The following is a 26,303-nucleotide window of genomic DNA, read 5'->3' as shown; positions in this document are numbered from 1 at the left end:
GGTAAATTCTATGAGAATGAGAAATTTTTGAGTGAACTATTCCTTAAAGAACAAGATTAGTCCACCTCCATCTTCCTCCCTGTAGCCAATGCTAATTGTGAAAAAAGAGAAACAAACATTTTTTCCCGATGTATATTTCCTCTGCAGATCAGCTATCAGAGCATCGAGTCGTCCGATCCAGGCATCAACGTTCCCGGGCCGAGGAGAACCGTATCCAAGCTGAAGAACGAGACGTACCACATGTTTTCCAACCTGCACCCTGGAACCACCTACCTGATCTCCGTCCGAGCCCGCACAGCCAAAGGCTTTGGCCAGACCGCCCTCACCGAGATCACCACCAACATCTCAGGTAAAGCAGAGGCTGAAGGTGCCGAGGTTGAATCACTGGGGGAAGAGAAGTGGGAGAAGCTGCCAGGTGGAGACACCAGCAGACTCTCACCCACCGAGCGCTATATTTAGAATCCCGGGTTTTTTCCTCTCTTTTGACCTCAGCATCTTTCTTTGCCTCTCAGACGCGGCTGCTCCTCCAGAGTCTAAGGCTTATTTTTTGTTTTGTTTTTTCTCTTGCTTCTCTAAACCCGGTGACACACTGTCATCTCGCCGTCCCGGAGACACAAATGAAGTCTTTGGGAAGTCGACAAGCTCCGCGCGCACATAAAGCCGCCGCTGTGAGTTGTGTATAAAAAAAGACGCAGTGCTGCACCGGAGGACCAGGATGTCACCTTAGAGAGTCTCAGAGCTTATTACCGCTGATACACATCCAGTCCCCGTGTTCTCCGCTCCCTCTTAATGATGCATTTGTGCTTGTTAAGGGACAGGATTTTTCCTCCCAGGAACGCAACCGCGCTGACTCCTGGGCGTTCACGCGCTCCTCTACGCCCTCGTCTCTCTCGCTCTTTTTACACGGAAGCCCGGCCTCGTTTTTTTTTTTCTTTTCTCTCTTTTGTAATTACAGGTTTGGTTGCGCAGTCGCCGTCAGGCGGTGCGTTTTGACGCGCGGCCAGACGTCGGAAGGAGCCTCTGCAGTCTTTGCGCATCATCCTCAACCTCGTCCGCTGGCCCTCGGTGCACAACACTCACTTACACTGAGCGTCTGGCAAATCGGCACTGACAGCCAGCAAACACTAAACACCTTCAGCAGCTACGAATGTCTCCCAGCAAAACACCCACCGACCCCTCCGCCTGTTGTTGCTCACACAAACACACACACACACACACACACACACACACACACACACACACACACACACACACACACACGCACACTTACTCAGGTTTGCACTCACGCACACATGCTCACAGGCGTCAGTCTTAACGGCACAACCTTCCGTCAAGCAGACAATTTGACAGCCGGCCGGCGTCAAAGCCTCTTCTGAAGGCGGTGCTGGTTGAACCCTCGCCGTGCGCCGCTTGCCCCTCTGCCTGCTCGCTAATTGCAGCTAATATTTTAAAGAAATGCGCCGGCGGTGCATCTTTAAGGACGACCGTGGAATTCGGCGAGATTCTTTAAATCCGCAGCCCCGTTCAAATTATCCTCACTCTCATTTTGCCACCTAATTGGATTCATATTCGAAGATAACTGGGCAGGAAATTGAAGCAGTGTCCTGACTGCGAGAACGAGAGACATTCAGTGCATAATCACTGCGGGTTATTTATGTCGGGTTGGGGATGGCCACGTTTTATGGTCCGTCTCTTTTAGTGTCCTGCCGAGGGGCTGAATATGTTTGTGTGAAAATGGTGCAAGGCCTTGTTTTTCCTGAAATAACAAGTTCAGAAGTTTCAAAGCTTTTAGATGCAGTTTGAAAGTTTGTGTATAGCTAAAGCAGCAAAAGGCTTCAGGAAAAAACAAAATTGGTGGCCAGTACAGAATCAGTAAGATGAGAAACAGACGTCACACTCCCTCTAATGTTCTCCACCTCCTCCTTGTTACTGAGCGGGTCGGCTGCGACTGGTACCTCCTCGTCCTCTAGGCCTTCAGGACCGCTGACCACATCCGGCAGACAATAATTAACAACCGCTCGCTGTTAATGTTAACTAAATATGGCAGGAACACAGAGATGGACATCCTCTCGCGGTGCCACTGCGTGCTCGACATTGTCCACAAAAGATTTGCATGTTGCTTCATATCCGTTTTACCCTTGTTTGCTCAATGGAGGTCCAGTGTTCGCTACGCTGGAGGCCGCTGAACACGTGCAGGGAGCTGGTTTGATTTGTTGTGCACGCAGAGCAACAGCAGTAGAATGACTTTGCGCAAAAAAGCCTGATAAATGAATCTGCGGTGATGTTGTTCTTGTCAGCTCCAACGTTCGACTACGGGGACATGCCGTCGCCCCTCAGCGAGACCGACAGCACCATCACCGTCCTGCTCCGTCCCGCCCAAGGCAGAGGAGCCCCCGTCAGGTGAGCAAATCAAATCCGCTCAACACCTTTTTGTCCCGCCCGTGCAATTCCTCGGCTCGGCTCGGTTTTAACAGTGGCCCCTTCCGCCGTCGCCCAGCACGTACCAGGTGGTGGTGGAAGAGGAGCTGGTGAAGAAAGTGAAGAGGGAGCTGGGGTCGCAGGACTGCTTCCCGCTGCCCATGTCCCACGGCGAGGCGCAGGCCCGCGGCACACCGCACTACTACACGGCCGAGCTGCCGCCCAGCAGCCTCCCCGAGGCCAGTCCCTTCACCGTGGGCGACAACCACACCTACAACGGCTACTGGAACAGCCCCCTGGACCCCCGCAAGAGCTACCTGGTCTACTTCCAGGCCATGAGCAACTTTAGAGGGGTGAGTGTGAGTGTGGCAGCAGATCTGGCAACCCTTCCTCACCGCTCAGCGGTCGCGTTGGTGCTACGCCGAGTGAACGCTGAGCGGTTTCTGATGAGAATGTGTATTTACTAATCCCGTGATTGAAGCCGTCGGACAGCCGCCATTGTCCGGGCTCACGGAGCTTGAAGGACCATTTGAGTGGTGAAAGGGGCCGTTTGATGAAACCGTATCGAGCTGACAGTGTAACTACATGGAAAAGATGAATGTTGCTGCCCGGCCGCTTTGATTCTCTGGCCACAGAGCAGCTCTGAATTCCTCCACGGCCAGCAGAGCCGAGTAAACTGGCCACAGCTTGTTATTGAGGCTTCTATTTCTCCAACTCTATTCACCCCATGTCCTCGTTAGCTAATTTCTCTCATTCAACTGCTTTTTTTGTTCACTCTTGTTCTTTTGTTACTTTCAAATCCACCCGCACCTGTTCCATTGAGTCTTTGTATTTTGCCAAAGGCAGTAGGCAAAAACACTCGAGCAACATATTCAGGATTAGAAACCTTCGTGTCTTCCTCCGCCTGTTTTCACGAGACCAGACGTCTTATCTGTGGACCTTGTCGGTCGATAAAAACCGTCGTGTCACATAACGTCCTTTTTCACTGGGAATACGAGGCCCATCAGTCTCCGCTCTCGCACCCAGGGGACGCGACATTACTCCCCCAAATTCCATTACAGGAAGTGCAGCTACTGGGGTGAGGCAATTACTTATGGATAATTGGGCGCAGGTGCAAAATGATCGGGAGGAGGAAAAAGCGGCTGCTTCAGTATTCACAGGCCGTGGCGGCGGCGGCGGCGGTGCTGGGAAATGTTGCCGCAGGTTGGGTTTGGTCGGCCATCTGTGGCCGTAAAGTGATTATAAATAGGCGCCAGGCAGGTTAGCGATCTGTTCCCAAGACCCGTCGTCATCGGCGGTGGTGGCTGCACGGCCGCTGTTCTCTCATCAGCCGGCCGTTTGTGTTTTATGGAGTCCCGCGATCAGCGGCCGGCTGCCTCGTCCCGCCAGTGTAGCCGGGGTTTTTTTTTTTTCTTTCGTTTTTTCCGAGCCACCGGAGAAATATACAGAGGGAGTGCAGTGTGAGCACTTTGCTCAGCCCGGCTCGCTAAAGCATTGGATTAGATAGGGGAGGTCTGGCTTTACCGGCGGATGGGATTAGGTTTTGTTTTGCCTGGCAGGGGGGTGGGAGTGGGTGCGGGGGGGCCGCACCCATGACCCTCCGTGAGCGGGCCAAGCCCAGTCGCAGCGCCAGCAACCCCCCCTCTTCCTCCTCCACCCCACTGCTGTGTTTTCCGGACTCTGCTGCGATCTACTGGAAACACTGTGACAGCCAGCTGCACTAATCTGGGCCCCTTTTGTGGCCGCAGCGCTTTGCCGACGCCCCTCGCCCTCCGTCGAGCCGCAGCGACGCTTTAAAATTTAGATTTCGCTCATTTTTTTACGTCTACAATTTGGCAGTTTTGTTTTTTTTTTTAACACAGCAGCGGGAAGTGATGTCAGCTGCCGACACTGACGGCTTCCGCGGCGTGATTTAATTAGAACGGAATGGAATGTTTTGATAGCCGCCTCTGGCCAAGTGTTCATCAGAGTCTCTTAAAGCTGCAGCGCCGAGGCTCAGCTGTGGCAGCCTGCGCAGACGGGCCGCAACGGTCGGCAATTTCTAAATGGGTTCTGGTGCACTCTGTATTTATTCCTCCCGCTTGTCCTCCAATGTTATTGTGTGTATTAGTCCACCTACAGGTTTGTGCTCTCAGGACAGGGAAGCAGAGTTCTCAACTTAAATTTGGGGAGCAGCTGAAAAATTGTAAAAAAATAAAAATAAATAAATAAGAGTTTGTTTCCCTCCTCAATTGTTTCCTGCCATAATTTATATACAGTTCCATACATCTATTTATAAATTCCATGGATATTTGTATATATAGACTGACACAGTTGTACAGACACTGTACAACTCTAAAAGAAGCTAGTCAGCTTCTTTTAGCCAGGCTCAAGGTGTTGCCACAGGTGTTCACCAGCCAGGTGCGCTGTTTCCATGGCAGGGCTGCTGCTCCTCCTGTGATAAATTCAGGATGTAGAGAATAGGAGAGTTTTTTTGTCTCCTGGGAAGAATTCTCACCCTGTTGAACAGCCTTAAGAAGGTGCGAGACTTTGCCTAACTCTCCTGTGCTGGCAGTGGGTAATGGAGAATTATTATCTGAATATTGCCATACAAAGTGTGTTACAGTACTGGGACCCTGCCCTCTGTGACGTCACAAAGGGTACCAAAACTATACTGACACCCTTGAGTGGCAAGTGGCAACACACCAGTACAGGTGTTTATTCCACTACCGCCTCACTGCTGCCTCGTGGAAGGTCTCACAGAGTGGCAGTTCATGCAGGTCGTTCTGCTGGAGGTTGAAAACAGGGCTAAATGAGTCTTTAAAAAAAAAAAAGAGAGAAGAAGAAAAAAAGCTACTCTATTGAAAAACATCATCAAACATGAAGATCTGAACATGGTGATAATATGAGGCCTTAAATAGAAAGTGACGCCCCGCATGCGTGATAAGCCCAACTGTATGATTTGCCGGTAATGAAGCAGTGATCTTTCAGTTTGTTCAGTGCTTATAAATTAAATCAACAACAACAGTTAGAATGGAATAGAAAGAATAGGAGGAGGCAAATTGTCTGCACTGTTGGTTTAATTAATCCCTAATAACTCAGTCCTGATTACGTTGTCAGTTCCCGCCTTTTTAATTTGCTTATTGTTGCTCTAAGTGAGCAGATGTCAGCTCGTTGTGGTGTTGTTGTTCCGGGACATTGTGTCTCTAAATTCTGTGTACATGTGTATATTTATACCTCGCATCCGTCATCACCCTTCAACGGTTAAAGGCTGAAGCAAATATTCATTCTTTTAAAAAGGTGAAACTGCGCATCACATCCATATTCTAAATGAATGAGGGATTGTGATTAATGTAAGTAGGATTTAAGGGATTATAAACCGTCCTCAAATAGTAAACACAGGTCCGGCCGCCGTCCGAGTCCAGTCGATTGGTTTGTGGAAATGGCATGGCGTGTTTTCCTGCACCTGCTGAAGGTCGACCCTTCGGTCCGCAACCTGGCCGAAGCGGGGTTTTTTTGTCGTTTTTTTCGGGATGAGAATGTTTCCTCGATGCAAAAAAATATGGAAAAGTTTAATTTTGAGCTTTTTTGTTCATTTCCAAATCGGCAAAGATTTGCATAATTGTCCCATAATGCCTCGATTAGCATCTGCAAATCTTAATTTGATAATGCGTCTCCTCCAAGAGATGGCGGCCCGGAATTGGATTACAGTCCTGGATCTCATTAGTGCTGTTTGACAAAGGTCCTTTTCAGCACATCGACACCCAGATGTCATCAGCTGAAATTTGAATAAACTTAATTCCTTTTCATAGCAGTGCACTGATCTGAAACCCTCCTCTTAATTATACTTTCCCAGCCTTTCAACTCTCATCTTTTCTCCTTCAGCTAGAATGTCCCTCTACAGCACTTGAGCAGAGCACTTTGATTGCACAAATTTTGCAATTATTGTTTTGTTTTTTTTTCTTCTTTCTTTTTTCTGTGAAGATGCTTCATAACTCGTGGGAAATTTGTCCTTTCGGCTGCGCTTTATCAAAGTTTCAATCGTGAAGAACATTATGCAACACGCACTGTTGTACTTTTATTTTTTCCTTGGCTAAACATACACTGAGTCACATGAGCCAAAGGGTCTCAGTGAGGATAGAGTTGTGTGCATTTTGATGGAGTGGAGAAGTTAAAAAAATATATAATATTAATAACACAAAACACTCCTCCCATGATATTGATTTAGCATAATATCTCCTTCATCTGCTTCGGTCACAGTTTTATGGTGATGCAATGCATGCTTTTGTCTGGGATAAAATGTCATCCTGTTTTCTCCTGTTTCGAATGCAAAGTAGCGACCCACACACACACACACACACACACACACACACCACTCCCTCCTCTAACGTCTGGATTTTCTCTCTCCTCCAGGAATCCAGAATTAACTGCATCCGTATCGCTCGCAAAGGTACGTCAACCTCTGAGCCCCCCGTTCTCCCATATCTACCCCCCCCCGACACACACACAGACTGCAAAGACATTTAAGCACCATGTCTGTCTTATTTCATCGACGGGTAATTAACAGAGTCTTCAGACGAGTGCGGCCGGTGAATTTGGTTTGGATCTCTGCTGCTCGGCTGCTCTCCGCCACTCGCCGTCTGTCTCGTCTGGCGTCTGTGTGCGTGTGTGTCGGTCGGACAGCCGTTGTTTAGCGGCGGGCCTGCGAGAAAAGGGCAACACACGGGGAGGGATTAGAGGTCAGGCTTTCATCGTGTTTTGTTTGGAGGCAGACGGTGGGATGCGCCGTATCAAAAAGCTGCTCCTTTGTTCTCATCAGCGGCCGCCGAGATAGCTGCATCTGAAGCCTGTGACCCTGGCGGAGTCCACAGATGCCCTCCAGATCAAAACTTCGGCACGGAGCTCCCGCCATCTATCACAATAAGAAAAAAAAAGCTCTGCCTCCCCGCCTCCCTCCCTCTTACAACCCCCCAGCCCCCTCTCCCTCCACCTCATCTTCTGAAATTCAAAGGGACCTGAAAAGGGCAGGGATATTGACTCTAAGTCCTGATGGCAGCCGAGTCCCTTTTTGCCATAGTGCGCTGTCAGATTGCGGCCAGTGAAAGCGGTGTATTTTTCTAGTTAACGACGCCTCACAGCCGCAGGGCAACATGAAAACCGGATCGTCTTGCCGAGATGCTCGTCTTCCGCGGCGGAGGTCTGTTCCGGGAGGTTCTTCTCCCCAAAACAGAGCCAAAAGGCACGCTTGACCTTCCAGCTCCATCTGGCCAACACACACTTCTGGTCAGGGATCAGTTCTTATGCTTTTCCTCACAGCTTCTGGTTTTGAAGGAGACTCGCCCCTTTGCCTTCCAAGCAACGAGGAGCAAAACGTTGTACAAATGCAGACAGGAGCTGTTGTCAGTGTCAGTTTTATAATGAAAGAAGAGCTGTAGTAAGTTAACAGGGGTTCAGAGTTCAGCATGCTAGTTCTCATACAAAGACAACATAGACGACAGTTTGTTGTTTAGGCTGTGCAACTGCAGCATGTTAGCTCGATAGCTAGCAGCATGCTAACGTTAGCTGGTACGCCATCCACCTGAAGTAAGCGAGATTTCTTTCCCAGGAGGAAATAGAGAAAACCACACCCCGCACTCGAGGTTGGTTGAGTTCGGGGCGTGGTTATCCCTATTTCCTCCTGGGGAAAAAAAATCTCACCTCCAGTAAGGTGGTTTCGGTCAGTGAGTGGGCCAATGGTGCGCTGCATCTCAACACACTTCTCAGTGCAAATGTAGCTCAGATTTTACGGATTTCTGGACGTAAAATGGGACACAACTGAGAAGTAAGAACTTTGGTTTGTGTCTTAGAATAAAAACACCATTTATTGGTGTAGCAATAAAAGAACAGTCTCACTAGGCTTTGGGATGTGTTGGAAGGGTTTACAGTTTCTGTTTTTGTTGTTGTTGTTGTTTTATTGTCAGTTTTTGCGGTTCTCGTGCATTACTGGAAGCGTCACATTGTGGGCCTCTAAGCCGTAACGATCAAGTGGCCAATCGCAAGCAAAGTGGGAGCAAATGATTCTGGCATGGATAACAAAGCTGGAGATTACATTTCAACTTCCAGGTGACAGTTTAATTAAGAATCCTCTGGCAGACTCAGCACAACAATAGACTTCCATTTCTCCTCTAAGTGCCAATTTCCACCATCGGCCCGGCCAGCAGGTGCGTGGATTCATGTGGAAATCTATTTCATGCTACTCTTTGGCTTAATAGAAATTTCGAGGCTAAACGTGGCAAAGCCGTGTTATCTGTCCAAAATGTCAGGAGAGGGAAATAGATTTTTCTCTTTCTTTTTTTTTTTTGTCGTCTCATTTGTGCATGTTTTCTGTGGTGGCGTTTGCCAGTGTGTGTGAGTGTGACTTAATTTGGAGCAAGGTCAAAAAGAAGAAGAGTTACAATGGATTTTCTGAGCAGCCCGAAAATTTAGCCAGAGTAGGGCACAGATTTTGCCGGTGATATTTTGGTGGAGGAGACGCTACAAAGGCGACATTGATGAAAGCTTCCTGCTGAACGGTGAGACGTCGCTCAGAAGACGTTCCCAAAGTAGCGCAGACGGATTCAGGAATTCTGGCGACGACGTGGTTGTGTTTTCATCCTTCCTGCCCCAGTTCTGAATCTTCCCCAGCAGGCCTGAACATGGAGCTTCACCCCCAGGCCTGTTCCAATAGGCTGCTGGGAGGGCAGGCTGACACTAAACTGGATCACTAGGTCCCTTTTAAAACAAGGAAGGGGGAGGACCAAGTACTCAACTAGTGTGAAACTTTTTTATTTATATATTTTTTTAACCACAGAAATGTAACCTGCCGTCATTACAACAGGCTTCTTGGTAGCTCACCGACAGCAGGGGACTATTATATTTCAACCGCAGTGGTTTTACAACGCTACGCCTTGCATTGGATTGTCTGTGCTGTGCTTATTTAGGTTCATATAAATGGACCTTCACATTCTCTCTGTGTTCCACGAAAAAAATCAAGCGAAACAAATGAAGTTTTCAGGGAAACAGAGTGGTGCATTTTATATATTAGCAAGCTATTTTTTTAAAATAAATACTTAATCCATGATTATAATACAGTAATATAAGTCATACTTATTTGGTCATTCAGATTAATGTTGTTTCTTCTGACATTCCATATTCTTTGCCCGAGTCCTCTGAATGCACAGTAATGTGATGTTCTTTTGCGTGACTTCTACTTCTATTTCATGCTTCCCTGCTACATGATACATGGCGCATCTCCATAATTTCTACATTCCTTCTTTTCGTAAACACTGACGTAACTCCTGGCTGGATGACTCGTTGTAAAATCGTCTTGACAGCAAAGCTTTCACTCTGTCTTCCAGCCACGTCCCAGAGCCGGTTGTCACTTTGCGTGTCTGAGCGGTGAAGGTTTGGAAGACGTGGACGTTCACCGTCTACCCGCCCGGCTTCAGCCAACGTTTTTTCCGTCTTTGGGTGCCTTACAGTTTTTACCACTAACTTTAAAAGAAAATTCCACATGTATTATACGGTTTAAAGACTTGGATAATTCAGTGGATTTCCTTGGTGTGCTGGAGACGCCGTGAATGGCCGTAAAATTGTGGAGTGAAAATTTCACGTCTGGTGCAGGGCTGGAGTGCATGAATGAAAGGTTCTTTTCAGCACTGTGGATTTATTTGATGTCTTTTCATTTTTCTTCCACACCCTGGGTCTTAGCGCTTTCCGGTGATCCCTCAACACATTTTAAGCCTTCTCCTTTATGCTCCCCTACAATAAAAAGTATGAAAAATGTTGAAAAATGTTCCTGCTCTTTGTTCTGCTAGCCGCCTGCAAAGACCACCGCAAGGCTCTGGAGGTGTCCCAGCACTCCGAGGAGATGGGCCTGATCCTGGGCGTGTGCGCCGGCGGCTTGGTCGTCCTCATCCTTCTGCTGGGCGCCGTCATCATCATCATTAAGAAAGGGTAAACATCTGCTGAGAAGTGTTCATTACAACACACGCCTCATTATGCACGATCGCATTGCATCTCCTCCTCCTCGTCGTTGTTGTTGTTCTTCATTTTTTTCCCGCCAACCCCCATGGGTTTGTTTTGGAACACCGCAGCTATGTAAGCTTTTTTTTTTTTCCGCAAAGGTCACGCTTTGCCAAGGGAAGAACGAGCTAAAAGGCTGAACTAAACACCCTGAGCTCCGTCGTCGGAGTCGTATCCCTCACGGTGCACCAGAGGGACCGAGCAACACTCATTTTCCCGCCCGTTCTCGGTGTCAAGTATTTAATTAGCGCTGGAAACAATTCAATTAGCCACATAATTAGACACCCCAAGTAGAGGCCAGAGCCTTAAATGAGATGGAAATTGGCAGGGAAAAGGTGTGCTTTTGAAGATTATTAGCCAGTGATCCCGCAGCGCTACAGTAGATCACTTTAACAGGCATTAGTTTAGCCGACACCTACAGCCAGCCTCTATTATTTAACTCTTAAATCTCAAATTTTCCAACTAGGGGAAAATAGAATGCTCCCAGTTCCATAAGAAAAGCTATTAGTGCTGCAGTATGTTAAAAGCTGAGATGTAGAAGAGCCTCTCATCATGTTAGCTTGTGATTGATAGAGGACGGGACCGCACATTATTACTCCCAGGGTAGGGATGGATGGATGCCTGCTGGTGCTGCAACACTCTTGCTGCCTGCCTGGCCTCTCAACACCTGCTTGGATATGTTTGCACGTGTCATGTGTTGCCACCTGCACGGTGGAGTCTCTTTTTTGTTTTTTTCCTCCACAGCAATCAATGCATTCTGCCCTCAGCGAGCATTGCTTTCATCTCACATCTCTTCTTCCCTCTGATTATTTTCTCCTCCTCCTCCTCCTCCTCCTCCTGCACTCTCGCCAGAAGGGACTTCTACTCTTACTATCCGTAAGTGACTCCATCTCTTTGCTTTTCCCATTATTTTCTGCTCCATCTATGACATGCATCTGCTCTGGCTGCCAGTCACGAGTCACTGAGGCGGAACAGCGGGGCGGTTGTTTGCGTGCACAGCCGCTCCTTTTCCTCTTTTCTTTTGATTATTCCTGTGCAATTCCTGGCTAAACATGGCGTTTCGCCCCCTTCCTCATCTGTGCGGCTCTCATTTCCGGATCTGTAACTAGGAAACCGGGGAACATGAATAAGACGCCCATCACCTACCGGCAGGAGAAGAGCCATATGGGCTCCATGGAGCGCAGCTTCACAGACCAGAGCACCCTGCAGGAGGATGAAAGGATGGCCCTCTCCTTCATGGATGCGCACACCTGCGGCACGCGCGGTATGACGAATACACACGGCGCGCGACTCAAACATATCAGCCCTCCGCAGCCCTCACAATGCAATTTCGAACCCCGACACCCGTCATTCCTCACTTTGTAATCTGGCTGTCCGCCACTCCCCTCGCTCCAGAGGGGCCCGAAGCGCCTCTTAAGAGGCAGCTATCATCCCGTGTGATATATATAAAAAAAATATATGGAAAAACGGCTCACCCACAGCTCTTCACTGCACTGCAGATAAAATACAAAGAGACCCACCCAGCTGCCAAAAAAAAAAAAAAGAGAGAGAGAGAGAGACGAACACGGCAGCCAAAGTCACAAATTGGAAAGTAATTATTTGCCATCTAGTGAGTACAGCCCATCTCCGCACTGATAATATTCAGTGGTGGTGCGGCAGTGAGGTGGATCTCAGTCCCCAGCTGAGACAAACCTCCACGGGATCTTTTACAAAGACATCAAAGCCTCGCCCTGTCACACACAGCACCCTCCTCCCACCACCACCCCTCTCATCACAACCCGTCATGTAGCAGACGTTTCCCAGTGACAGATGTCTCCGGCACAGGTGACGCCCGCAGCCTGGTGAACGAGGCCAGCAGCCTGCTGGGGGGCTCCCCGAGGCATCAGTGTGGGCGCAAAGGCTCGCCGTACCACACGGGGCAGCTCCACCCCGCCGTCCGAGTGGCCGACCTCCTGCAGCACATCAACCAGATGAAAACCGCCGAGGGCTACGGCTTCAAGCAGGAGTACGAGGTGAAAAGGCCGCCGCCGCCGCCGCCGCTACAACTACCACTTACGGCGGAGCAGACTGATCCAATCCAGCAGAAACAAAGTGACGCCTTCACGCCGGCGTTTTGTAACATATGTAAACTGAACGGCGTCACTTTATCTTCCGCTGCGGAAACCGCTGCACCGCGGATTTTAATTGGCTCGGGAACAAATTACTGTCGGCGTGTGCGTACAGTAAAAATGACTTTGGTGGCAATTAGTGCTCATATATTAGAACTGAGGCAATGAGATGAAAAGATAAAAATGGAAAACAAAGAAACAAGGACGAATAACGCACAATGGCATTTAAACAGAGGCAAATAAATATACACAACAAACAAGAGCGTTGTGCATAATCCAATGTCACAGTGTTTAATGATGGAAAAAAAATAATTTCAAGTTTGTTTCATGGTTTTCATGCAAACTTCTTCTTTTTGCCATATTCATATTATGCGCATGAATAATCAGTGTTTTTACAACATTTTTAATCTTTCATGTATGTTTGTACACAGATTTATTGCCTACTTGTCTCCTTCTACAGTCATTAATGAAAGTACATTAATTACAAATATTCAGTCCGTCCGTCCATTCATCCCAGCAAAGTGAATTTCCAGGGGCTTAACTGGGTTAAGGTTAACCGCAGGGAGCCTCCCCACCGGAGGGCTTTTTTATTTTTAAATTCTGAGTGCTTCCATGGAAACTGGAGGAGCTTCGTCTCTGGAACGTGTCCTTGTTGTAACCCTCCACTCAGTCCAGGTTGTCGGCACACCTGTTAAGTCTCTGACCGCAGGTCTTGGTCAGCTTCAAGGAGTGTTCTGAAAGCGCAGCGGCACAACATGAAGTCCACCCCCCTCCCTCATCCCCCACAGTGCGCTGCACTCCTCGCCGCTCAGAGGCCGAGCGGCAGCAAAACTGCCTTTGACCAGCGCGTGAACTACACCAGAGAGGCTTGTTCCAGCTTGAAAGAGAGGACTTGCTTTCAGCATTCAACAAGGTGCTGGTCACGTCCCTCTGAGATTTTGCCTCCAACATTGCTGCAGCTCTGTTGTTGTCGGGGTTGAGTGTGATGACCGAGGATGTTATCTGTGTGGAGTAGGTCAGTGTCATGTGGAAGGAAGCAGTTTGAGATGAGTTTGGGGCAGCAGATGATGCACTACTGTGGTTGCAAAGGGACTGACGCTGCCTGCTGGAATTCTCAGGTCTGCTGCGGTGTGGAAGTGATGCTCAGCCGGTTCTGAGGAACCCGAAGCGTTCACCAACACAGAACCACCAGCAGGCTGAACCGTTGGGTGGAGGAGGATTTACACCTCACTCTGACCCTGCTGTCTGAACCCTGCAGTCCTGCTGTTGCCCGTCTGCTTCAAGATTCTGCGTGTTGTGTGTTCACAGATGGCCGTCTGCGTGCCACGGCTGTGCTTGAGTGATTTTTTAGGGCGAGATTTTGAGTTACTGTTGCCCTTCTGTCACCTCAAAACCAGTCTGGCCATTCTCCTCTGACCTCCGGTATCAATGAGCCATGCAGAAATCTGCTGCTTACTGATGCAGATATTTTTGAACGTCACGTCTCTCAGTCCAACGTACAATTTTCACACGTCTAGTCAGCAGGAGTCCTCCTGTAGCCCCCTGCGGTAGACAGAGAGTGAGGTATGTGCATGTGAAATTCTTAAATTACCTTGCTTGGCTGAATTAATGATCGCTCACATTCAAAATGATCGATCGGAACGACGCATCTCACCTCAGATCTTTTTTTGGAAGTGTGAGCTCCTGAGTGACTCTTCTCTCAGCAGGAGATCCTTAATATTTCCCTCTGACTGCGGAACATTTTTGGAAGACGCCCCAGATTGTGGCTGTGGTGGAGTTCAGATTGTCACAAAGTAGAGGCCTTGTGATCCTTCAAATCACTTTTCTTGTTAGTTTTCTTCTATCAGCAGATGATTTGTCCAAGTGACTTGTCTCAGTAAACACTAAATAAGTCCCAGTGTGGAGACACAGATCCCTACTAGTTTCCCAGAGTTAGTTTACACTACAGTAACAACAACAACGACAACAGCAATGGTCTGGGACCGAAAGCTCACACTGTCCACGCAGATGAAATATTAATAACCTAAAACAAACCCAAAGCAACACACACATCATAACAAAAACAACAAAAAACAAAAAGTGAACTACCCACTTGGTGGTAGAAAAATAAAAAAGTGGAAGGAAAACAGGCAGCGCAGTGTTCAGCAGTCAGCACGGCCGGAGTGAGAAGCAGCAGTGGTGCCAACAGGAGCCCAGCTTCATATTTACTGCTGTGCACCTCAGTGAAGGTCGACCTAAAAAAAAATCAATGTCCAGTCCAAACCAGCAGTGTTATTTTTCAAGTATTGCTCTTCCCACCATAAAGTAGTTGGACTTGTAGGGCCAATGATGTAACATTTTAAGGCATCTATAGACAGGAAATAGAATTAAAAAATTCTTAAAATTTGAAATTTAGTAACTTTTTGTTCAATAGTATTAGCTTTACATGAAGAGCAGATTCCCAGGAGTGGGACAGTAATTAACATTGACATTGTTTGCAATGTGCCCTTTGTCCCCTGGATGGCGCTAAATCTTACACACTGGGCCTTTAAGGCAGCATGGCATCGTAAGCGATTCCACTTGGATGTTTAGAATTAATTAGTAAGACTTGAAAAATATATATATATAGATACATGTCAATGATATTAAATAAATAATCAATATTGTTTTACGATTCTATGATTTTAACCATGTAACCGTCATTGCTGGAGTTACTCTGACGTTTCTCGAATGTAATGTATTAAATACTAAATTCACCCCAATGTTACAGCTGATAGAGAGAGGGAGCGACGAGCTGACTGGCTAATGAGGCATCAGTTCATTTTAATTTTATGATCATGATTTGATGATCTGATGCAGCCCAGTATGAAATGGGACGAGAAATATGTTCCGTGCTGCCACACCAGAGAATAAGAAATCACACACTTGGACACATAGACTTTCTTTCCCAGGCGCTGCTGCTGCAGCTGCTGCTGCTGCTGCTGCTGCTGCTGCTGCTGCTGCTGCTGCTGGGAGAACAAAGCATGAAGATTGTAAATCTGTCCTTGTTGATATAACATCACTTTAGTTTGCTTGGCAGCTCACCGTATCAGGACTTATTTTTCATTGGCTCAGTCGCGGCGCAGTGATTTAGGCCTAAACAGAAGCGGATGAACAGACGTGTTTGTCTTTCTGCTGAACATCTCCTGTCCTCCTGCTGCTGCTGCTGCTGCTGCTGTTTCTGTGGCTCCTCACTCCTGTTGCCCCATCCAAAGCACACAAAGATGGGCCAAACCTCTCCGAGCACCTTCTCCCAGTGGAATGATTGCGCCTGAAAAGTGAGATCACACCTGCAGGAGCCCATCCAAGGCGCACTCTGTCCTCCGGCATTATTAGAAGCCAGCTTCCTGCCTCAGGATAATGGCACCCCCACCTTCTGGAACTCTACATGTAGACTCATTAAAGTGTCCCTCTTGGGCAAAACACAGTCCACTCAAGAAAATCAATACACACCTCTGTGTTGTTTTCCCCCTCCGTGTTTGAGAGTGTGTTTTGATGAAGTGTCTCTCTCCATTATGATGGAAAATGATGAGGAGTGTCACATTACACTCCCGGAGCAGGTGTATGATTATTTTTATTTCCCAGGAGGCAATTAATATATTTGTGCGCGTGCGTGTGCTTGTGCGTGTGCGTGTGCGTGTGCGTGCGTCTGAACATATATACATACAGTACATGTATATCATTTTTTTTGCCTGCCCTGATCAGGAATTTTATAAAAACCATTGGAGGCGCTGCTGTCACTACAACCATGTTCACACTGTAGGAATGGAAAGGAGAAAAAAGAAAGTAGCTCAGCTTGAAGCTTTGATTGCACCATGTGTGCCCCCAGGCCCAGGTTAGCAGGGATGATGGACTGAAAGTTAAGCTACAGCGAGCAGCTGCACCACTGACTTATTAAACAGACCCCAAAAAAATGAAAGAAGCAATCAAAAACAAGAGCTACCTCAGCTGACCTCTCCATCAGTGGCTGATTTTTAGAGAGTGTTCAGAGAAATGGCTGCTGGTTAAGTAGATATACTGGCTACTAATAAAGTGGTATAGATTTTGAGGAAGAAATAAGTTTTATATAAGAAAAATGAGTGAAAAATAAAAGATGAATTCTGAACTAAACCTAAAGACATTGTCAGAGAGAAGTGACCTGCATCACTTCAAATAACATTAAATGCTTTATTTTTTTGTGCAAACGTTCACATTATCCCAATTTGGATATATATATATATTTTTTTTTTTTTTTTTTTGAGCGCAGTCACTGCCCAGTGTCTGAATGCTAAACATCAGTCTGATAAATCATTTGGCTGATTAATCAGGCTGATTAATTGCTCAACCTCTTTCATTAGTATGACTCACACTCGTCCACTACCATATTTTTGCCCTAGAAACTCCATCTGACAGGTTTATGTTGCCGTGCCTCAGATATCCCTGATTGGATTTTCACTAAATGTCATGAGATTATGAATGTCATTACTGTTTGGGGTATTATAAAAAGTTATGGGTCAGAATGAGACGCCATGTGTGAAGATGTAAGGGGGTTGCGTGAGGACCGTGTCTTCCATCTGCGTTAAGCGGGGGTGGGGATGGGGGTGAGGGTTGGGGGGTGGGGGGAGGGGGGGGGGGGATAAAGCGTGTCTTGAACCAATTTTTTTTTAAGGATGTTTGACAGCACATCGACTTGTTTAAAAAGGAAAACTCATTTTTTTATGATCCTCTTAACCAATCCAAGCCAGTGATCCCTGCCAGCGAGGGTGTCTAATCAATCCTCCACAGGCCTGTGTTTTCCGCACTCCTTCCCCCTCCAATATAACTGCCACTCTCCCACGGTTCCTCCCCCTCCATCGAGAGATGCGAGGCGAGGAGTGGAGAGCGCGGGAAAAAAAAAGAAACATAAAACAAAGAGACGCCGAGGTCTAAGTGTCAAAAATGTAAGAGATGAAGGGAGAGGAAGAAGGCAGAGGCGGACAGGGAGCACCAGTGTTGAAGGGAGGTGGAAGGAGGTTAAGGGAACATGGGAAGCAGACAAGAGTCAAACACTGACAGAGAGTCGAGGGAGGGGGCAAGGGGGGGAGAAGGAGGCTGTAATCCCAGGCAGGATTTGACTGCTTTCTCACTCTCTGTGGGGAGAGCCGGCTTGTAATCCCCTACTCAGCATGCAGACTTGGCCAGGGTTTCACCAAATTCCCATAGTGACTGAAAACCACAGGGGGTCGACTGGTCTGGATGGATCTTCATGTATGTCTAATTGAGCGTGTGTGTGTGTGTGTGGTTTATATGTTTATCTATATCTATATATATAGATATACATATTTATCCGAGCTTCTGGAGTGCCGGTTAGCTGCCTAAATATAGCTCTTCGGCGGACACTTAAAAGTGGCTTATAATGATATGAGAGAGTAAGTGCTCTGAAGTGTGTCCGTGCAGACAGGTGGATCACAGGCAGCGGGGAGACGCTGCGCCGAGTGTGATGTCTTATAATGAGATTTAGCAGACATCAGACGTGGCCGCGGCAGACGGCTGCACCGCTGTCAGTCAAAAGGGAAATGTTCATATGTGCTCATATATGCGTGTATACACATATGTATATACATATATGTACACATTTATGTACATGTACATATACATATGGATATATATACATACATATATGTGTGTGTGTGTGTGTGTATAATTACATCCTGCTTATGCATGCAGATGGAAACAAACAGGTGACCAATTTCTCTGCTGGATATTTTGAGTCATTTGTTTAATTCAACCACGACGGGACAAGACGGCGAGAAACATTTCAACTTGTCACTTCAGACTAATTCAATTGAATATGTTTTTCATCCTGACACGTTTGGACTCCTCCGGTATCGCCAGTTGCGATTTCCTCCCCCCGCTGCATCGGTAGCCAAGTCCTTCCTGCTTATGCGAGACACTTGATTGGTTTTTCCTCACGCGGTGACTGATGGTCTCCTTCTGTGCAGAGTTTCTTCGACGGCTGGGACTGCACCAAGAAGAAGGACAAGACCAAAGGAAGGCACGACACCTTGCTGGGATGTGAGTCATTTCTCTCTTATGACATCCAGCGCACAGTTGGGAAGGAAAAAGAACAAGAAATCCGATTGCGCTGTAACAACTCTGCTTTCGTTCCCTCTTCCTCTGACCAGACGACCGCCACAGAGTCAAGCTCCACCCCCTCCTGGGAGACCCCAACTCGGACTACATCAACGCCAACTACATTGACGTGAGTCTAATCCTGTTTCTGCCGCTTCCGTCCTGAACACAAGCGGCCCATCTCTCTCTCTCACTCATTCCTTTAAGCTCAGCAGTCGGCTGGCCCACTTTCACCTGGAGGCTTCCATCCAATCAGACGAACCCCCGCTCGCTGGTGTTTCGCCAGATGCCGCGTTGTCGACTGCGGCGCTGAATGCCTGACCCAGACTGACTCACCGCTATCACTTTTATTAAAACCCAGTGGGATAAATGCATTGCGGAGGAGATGAACCCTTTTTTTAACACCCCCCCGGCCCCCCCCACGCGAGATGCCGCAAATCCCCTGAAATTAATCAAAAGACATCATTGATGTTATTCAACCCCCCTCACGCTCCTCCCCGAACCGTCAGCCACGCATGCAGCACAATACCAACAACCGCAGCAGAAGCAGCAGCAACATTCCCACTGACCATTTGAAAAAAACAACATGTATACATGTGCTTCTAATATGTCTCATTCATGCGTGTTCCCATTCATAAATGAAAGTTTGAGGCTGGAGCTCGCGATGCCGCGGTGGCAGCTGTGAAAACACATCACCAAAAACACAAATACAAATGACACATTTCCCACTTCCTCTGATTTATGTTGAGATTGAGATTGAGAAGTTCAGCGAAGCCGACGCACTCCCACTCCCTTCCTGGGATAATGCGAGGTTTAAAAAAAAAAAATCCCTTTCCTCTCCTAATCTGCACACGGCATACGTTTAAAAACAATCGTTTGTGTTTCCGCCACGGTGATAAATTAGCGTGCTGTTCAGAGGCTTTACTTCTCTCTCGGCGAGGGGCTTTGCTTGAAGGTGCTTGACACTCCGACGCCTGCAGAGGACACGGGGTGCGGAGATGCTTCTTAGGACTGCGTGGCTGGAGTTGTTGTGAAGGTGTCCATTAGTGTTCCTGCAGGGAAGGAAGGCAGGAAGTAGAGGCGGAAGCTGCGGAGTTGTTCCTCTCGACCCCACAGGGCCGACCTGCCCGCCTGCCAGACGGCTGCTCGGCGTTGGCAGCCTGTGATCACTGCTGCCAAGTTTAGATGGGAAAGTTTCTCGCGGCTTTGAGACGCTGTTGCACTTTGACAAACGGGAGGGCGGGTGAGAGCGCACGTCGGCCACGTCCTGTCGCTGCTCGGCCGTGGAAACCACCGCGTCCGTCGACATTTGCAAGTTTAATACGGTGTGGCTGTTTGTGGCTGCTGCCAGTGTGTCTCTGCTGCTTTTAATGAGTGCCAAGGTCGCACACACTGGCATTAATATATGCAGAGATACTGTGGGAGGATGCTGTTTTTGTTTTTTTTTTGGTCTAAATGTGATTTTGGAAGAGAACTCAAATGTGTTTGTAGCTCACCTCTCGGCCGTAAAAAGTAAAGTGTTGAGTTTGGTTTGGCTTTTTCATAGTGTTGGTGGAAGAGTGTTGCGCTTCATTCATTTTCTGCCCTTTAACTCGGCTTTGCATGCACGTCTGTCGCACTCCAGTGCACCAACACCTCTCCAGCAGCAGTTGCACTGTCAGATTTTCAGCTGAACATATCTGGGTCACTTTTCTGGAGGGAAATTTATAATAGATAAAAATCTCCTTTGACATAATGGCATATTCATAATTACATGTCTGGAAAGGTTCTCAGGTCATCGTAGTTCTGGAGATGAAGTTAAATGCAGCTTGACTGGTTTCATATATGATAATGTCCCATGAAAGACAAGGCAGCTTGAGACATGAAACCAGTGTTTCATCTAAAATCTGTCTGCCGACCCCATCGGCTCCTACGTGGAAGCAGCTTGCGCAATTGAATTGCAGCCGCTGAATTGCATTTAGTGTGATGGAGGCATGTCTTGATAACCAGGCTTGAATTAATTACATAAACAAGATCTGAAAGGGAATTTGTCACGAACACAGTCGTTACCCGGGTCGTGCACGAGCTCTGGCCGTCGAGCCTGCTGCTCCTTTTCCTGTGAAGTGCAAAGATTTCACGCATGTTACCTAAAAATTACAAGAAGTAGTAGAAGAAGAAGAAGAAGAAGAAGAAGAGGGAGAGGCGCACCAATACACCAATACTCTGTTAGGAAACAAAATGCATGTGAGGAGCAGCAGCCATCGCTTATCATTATCCGCAAGGATGGCTTCAGAATTAGAGTAAATAAAAAGTAATGGCTGTAGGTAATAAAATGCCCGTGAGGAATGAGTGCTCTAACCCACTTCTCTCCCCACCTGTTTGCAACCATAAGTCCTACTTACCGAGAGCTCCTTTCATTAACTAGCATATATGTCTTCTTTTTCTACTCCCCTCCCCACTCCCTCGACCTTGGACCCTGTAGATTCGGATTAACAGGGAAGTAAGTACTCGACTGCTCGTTCTTCTGCCTGCCATCGCTCTACTTCCTGCTCCCCCTCCCTCCCCCTCTTTTTTTTTTCTCTTCACTCTCCACTCTCCTGTATTTTTGCAAAATGCTCAAAGGTCAGTGTGCTTGAGGACTCGTCCACAGTGGGGCATCGGAGGGTTGGAGGGGGGTAGTTTCATTATAAGGAAGAAAAGAAAAAGTTAGAAACCGTTTTTGCTCTAATGATTTTTAATGATAGAGTCGGATGTGTTGTTTCGCAGCGGTGATTACAAGGCGTTAGTCCTCTTAAGTGGCCCAGACTCGGCGAGTTCTGTTGCCGTGGCAACTGTTTCAAGTGGAGGTGTGGCAGCCGTTGTGCTGATAGTGTTTGATAGCCGAGGATCTGAGTGTTTGATAGCCGAGGATCTGTGGTTGCAGGCAGGCAGGCAGGCCACCAGTCATCCATCTCCATTTCTAACACGTCTCCTCTCATCCCACTCAAACCAGCTTAGTTAACTAACCTCCACTCCACACACACACACACACACACACACACACACACACACACTCAGCGCTCAAACTTGATTTGCCTTGTCGTCGTGACCTGGTGAGGCTTTTTTTTAATTTTTATTTATTTTTTTTTTTTTTCAAAATAGTCGGCAGCAAGCAGCATCACATTAAATAACAGAATATGGAAAACAAAGAATAACACAGGCCTGATTGTATGCAAATGTTATTTTGTGTTCTTATTTTTTGTCTGGGAATACTTTTTTTTTTTCATGAAAAAAAAAAATAATAATAAAAATTTCTTTAATAACAACTCAAAAGATTTAAAACCCGTTCGGCTGCTTCTCGCAACTCTCCAAACTGGGAACACTGTGTGTCATGTCTGGCTCACCTTGACGCTTCACATCAGCCAACCTCACTTCCTGGAGATCCTCTTTGAACACTTTGCGCCATTTATTTTAAGCATCAGAGGGTCTCTGTTGTGTTTACCCCCCCACCCCTCCCACCCCCTCCACCACCACCACCACTCCATCTCCCTCCGCTTTGAGGCCGCAAGCCCATCATTCACATTCACCTCACGCTCCGTCACTTGGATGTGTCTGTCATCCACATCAAAAAGGCTGTCACCTCCTTTAATTTGCTCCGATCTGCAAACGCCTCACTGTACGCGTCAGATCGGGCCTGAATCTCCGGTTTTAAGTACAAAATATATATGTATTTTTTTGCTCATTTTTGATTGAGTGGATGTTTTCACTTTACTCAAACGGGTAGCTTCTGGTCTGTGCATTTTTTTTTTGTTGTTTTTTTTTTTTTTTGGTTTGTCTGTTTTTTCAATGGGACGGGACTCTGTCAGACTGTCACAGGGACTCAGTCAGTCAGATTGTGTCTGCTTGCCTTAGCGGTAGACATATTCCCAAATATTTATCAGCCGTTGCCTCGACTACTAAAAAGTCCTAGTTTGCATCCGAGGGGGAAATGTTGATTCAGCTTGAAGTTAAATGTCATACAGCGGCAGAAAATAATGCCAGGATATGCTATTGTGTGTACACGGCTCAATTTGAAGGCAGAATGCACAAACAGAAACACAAAGGGGAGTGAGACTGCGAGAGATCCACGGTCCTATGCAGTCGTGCCCGAGGAGCTGATGTCTTACTCAGCATGTCATATCTCGTATGTATTTTGTCTTTTTTTCAGGGCTACCATCGATCCAACCACTTTATCGCCACTCAGGGTGAGTATCGCTGGAGAGCATGAAGTGTTTACCTGTGTGTGATTGTGTGAGTGCGTGTCAGTGCAGGTTCGCGCACGTAACGGTTGAGTGCGTAATGAACTGAAGCTGATTCACATTGCGGAACTCGTCGAATTCGCATAATAAAAACCCAATTGTTCGCAAGTCATTATCGTAATATTTCACATTATTCGCTGCGATTCGAGGAGTCGGTCCGGGCCGTGTCTTTAAACACAAACCGTGTCTGAGTTCTGCCACTCAAACACAACAAGGGACTCTGGCGCTGCTGGTCTACAAAGCTTTCTTGATGAGCAGACGTGTCACAATCTGGAGGGCTGCCATAATAGCGTCAAGGAAGGTTGAGACAAACACAGACGTAAACCTCTGAGTACTTATGTTTTGGCCCTGAGATTCCTTTAAACCTTCAAAGTGAAGTTAAAAACGATGAGGCTGGGCTGTTGCTGCACAGACGAGGAAAAACTGATTTATTTTTTACCTGCTGTGACATGAGAATCGATGCAGGCCTGCAAATCGTTGCTGCTGCTTTTTGGGTGACGCTTAAAAGCCCAGTCGGCAGTAATAACAGCGACGTAATGGCTAAGAAGCTATTAGGTAACAGTTGGCATTCTGTGCACTAATAATCAGCAGTTGCCACCACGTAAAGTGGCTCCACTTGTAACGAGGCAGCCTCATTGCATAACAGTGGAGCTGCAGTGGCCCTGAATCTGCTTTGGATGTTTCATGATGTCACCGTGTCATTGCAGCTGATACAAGAAACACGTGAGCTCAGATGTGGCATCAGAAAACAGGGATTGATGATAGCATATTGTCTTATATGCTCTCTTACCAGCAGATGGGGCTAAATCTTACTCACTGGGCCTTTAAAACAAAGATTTTTTTCTTTTTCTTGAGTATCAAAGTATTTATTATCAAAGTATAAGAGTAGCAAGTTTTAAATACCTGAAGGGCCTCAACACCGATATACCTCTATATTAATACGTCTGAAAAGCCACCTCATGAGAGCATAAACATTTTTAGATGTTTCCATGACCAGTTTTTTATTGCGATATTTGGGTTTTGCGCAATTCTAGGGGGTCATGGAAACGCAGCTACTGTTGCGTAGTTTATGCTGGCACTTAACCAAACTGACACTGTGCTGGGTTGCCAGTTATATTTCTGTTGAAAGACAATATGTGCTACTCATGTGGACGTGGCCCGTGAGACATCAGCTCCCTTCCTCCCACATCGCGATGTGAAAGTGTCACCACCTTGGAACGACCCCTTCACCTCCATGACAGTGAGTGACAGGTGGCCTCTGCTGTTGTTTTGGTCACCTATCATCCATTTTGCCATCTGCCTGGAATACCCAATAAGTTTATTGACTGCGCAGATCTGAGAGATGAGTTTCCCCGGTCTTTTGAGTGAGGTCACGACAATGGCAGATTTTCACAAGAGAGGGGAGGGGGAAAAAAAAAACCTTCCTTTATTGCAAGGCAGACTTTGATGCTGTTGTTGTTTCTGTCTGCTTCTTTTTATTTCCTCCCTCCCTCCTTCCCTCCCCCGCCAGGGCCCAAGCAAGAGACGCTGTATGATTTTTGGAGGATGGTGTGGCAGGAAAATTGCTTCAGCATTGTCATGATCACGAAGCTGGTGGAGGTTGGCAGGGTAAGTAATGTGCCGCTGTCTTTGCCTGTCAAACCTCAGTAGCGCAGCCATGAGGGAGCCATTCGATTCTAGCAGAAAGGCTTAATGTGTTTCCCCACACGCACACACACACAGATTCCTACGGTTTCTGCGAAAACAATAGGAACGGAGGAGAAAAACAAATTGGAACCACAGGGTTTTTGCTTCATTGACCGTAAATAAAGTAACAATTTCCCGATTACGAAAACCCTAAAATACAACAAAGGCGTAAAAGAGCATCCTCTGCTCACCAGCTGTTACTGCTACTTTCAACATAAAGGAACATTGATGGCTTTTTGTTCAAATAGCCCCGTGATGGTGTGTGATTCTCAGAAAGCACGCTGGACCCCGAACACATCCATTTTTAAAGCACTGTTACATAGATTACACCTTATTTGCTGGTGTTTGAAATTACCATGAAATTGTGTCTTGCGTTTCATCGAAATTTACATTACGTGTCGCGGTGATGGCAGTGCGTAAAATGTGCCATAAAACACCTCTAATGCATAAAAATGTCTCCTCAGCCACGTATCCGTGGTATTGTAATGTAATGCGTGGCTGCACAGGTTTAATGGCCAGCCAGCCTGTGCTACCGCTATTTTTCGGCTCACATAAACATTTTTCTTTTTAAATCCGGCATCAAAAAAAAAAAGATGTTCCGCCTCTGGTGGATGTGGAGGATCACACCGCCTCACACTCCTCATGCCTTCAGTTCCCCGCGAGCAGGCGACTCACAACGGCTGCTCGGAATCCAGATAACACGTCCGTTAATGATAAAAAATTGCCTCCTTTGTGACTGGTGCTGAAGAGGAAGATTGCTGCTCTCATGTTCATTATGCTTTTCCCCCAACACACTGTGCTTTTTCTTCATGATTCTTCTTTTCTTTTTTTTTTTTTGCCATCCATGATGAAATTTATCTGTAAAGGGACAGCTTCTGTTTGTTTCTTTCACCGTGTTTGAAGTATTGTGGTTATTAAATCAACATTTTTCCAATTATAGTTAGAATAAAGTGCTTTTCTGATGATTTATTGTAGCATATTTTTGCAAAGGTGTGTTTTCTATGTCCAATATTTCTTTGCCAGCTCTATGATATATTTTCTTATTTATTCATAAGAAAATAATAACAAATGATAATATTGAGGAAAAAGTTGTTATGCAATCACTCTGGATGAAGAAACCAATTCATATCTATATATTTTTTTTTTTTTTAGCCTGCTCACCTGAGGCGATTAATGTGACCAGCACCCTTCACAAATAATCAAAAACCAGCCTGTCTCACCTTTTCTTTACGGCTGTATTTTAACCAGAGAATCCTTGAAAACAGCACTGCCTGATGTCTGGACAGCAAACTAGTCCTCACTTAAAAATGTTGTCACGCAAAGAACAGAAGAAGTCAGGATTTTCAAAGGTCAGCGATGACGTCCCCAAGTATCATTAGCTTCCAAGTTTGTGCCTTAAAACAGAACAAAGACAAGGGAAACGCTGCACTTCTTAAAGAGGAAGCAAAAAAAGTGATCACAGTTTCAAATCACACTGTCGTAAGGTGACTTGCTGTTTGTTTTTCCCTCCTGCTACTCCTGGAATGTCACTGTGTTCCCTCCTGTGCTGCTTCTCTCTGTCCAAGCAGGTGAAATGCTGTAAATACTGGCCGGATGACAGCGAGATGTACGGCGACATCAAAATCACGCTGCTGAAGGAGGAGACCCTGGCCGAGTACACCGTGCGCACCTTCGCCTTGGAGAGGGTGCGTATGGGTGCATTTGT

The 26,303-nt window shown here is 46.8% G+C and overlaps 1 protein-coding gene across 8 annotated transcripts in view; it reads left to right on the top strand.

Moving 5' to 3' along the window:
- The window catches only part of ptprub (protein tyrosine phosphatase receptor type Ub), a 157,254-nt gene that overhangs the window by 111,671 nt on the left and 19,280 nt on the right, over window positions 1-26,303 (top strand). The window contains exons 10-23 of one of the 8 annotated variants that reach the window (XM_076012553.1): window positions 148-349; window positions 2,298-2,400; window positions 2,498-2,771; window positions 6,811-6,847; window positions 10,233-10,371; window positions 11,293-11,316; window positions 11,550-11,704; window positions 12,265-12,452; window positions 18,527-18,599; window positions 18,710-18,786; window positions 21,118-21,135; window positions 22,822-22,858; window positions 24,423-24,520; window positions 26,167-26,283. In XM_076012553.1, coding sequence (XP_075868668.1) covers window positions 148-349; window positions 2,298-2,400; window positions 2,498-2,771; window positions 6,811-6,847; window positions 10,233-10,371; window positions 11,293-11,316; window positions 11,550-11,704; window positions 12,265-12,452; window positions 18,527-18,599; window positions 18,710-18,786; window positions 21,118-21,135; window positions 22,822-22,858; window positions 24,423-24,520; window positions 26,167-26,283 — 1,542 coding nt within the window. Of the gene's footprint in view, window positions 1-147; window positions 350-2,297; window positions 2,401-2,497; window positions 2,772-6,810; window positions 6,848-10,232; window positions 10,372-11,292; window positions 11,317-11,549; window positions 11,705-12,264; window positions 12,453-18,526; window positions 18,600-18,709; window positions 18,787-21,117; window positions 21,136-22,821; window positions 22,859-24,422; window positions 24,521-26,163; window positions 26,284-26,303 lie in introns of all 8 variants that reach the window. The other 7 variants (XM_076012552.1, XM_076012558.1, XM_076012557.1 and 4 more) reach the window with 7 other exon arrangements.

Source organism: Nelusetta ayraudi, unplaced genomic scaffold (assembly GCF_046127955.1).
Source record: "Nelusetta ayraudi isolate G7.1 ecotype Tasmania unplaced genomic scaffold, CSIRO-AGI_Nayr_v1 ptg000136l, whole genome shotgun sequence".
Classification (NCBI taxonomy): Eukaryota; Metazoa; Chordata; class Actinopteri; order Tetraodontiformes; family Monacanthidae; genus Nelusetta; species Nelusetta ayraudi.
The sequence above is the reverse complement of the archived record's forward strand: the minus strand, read 5'-3'. Positions and strand labels throughout refer to the sequence as shown.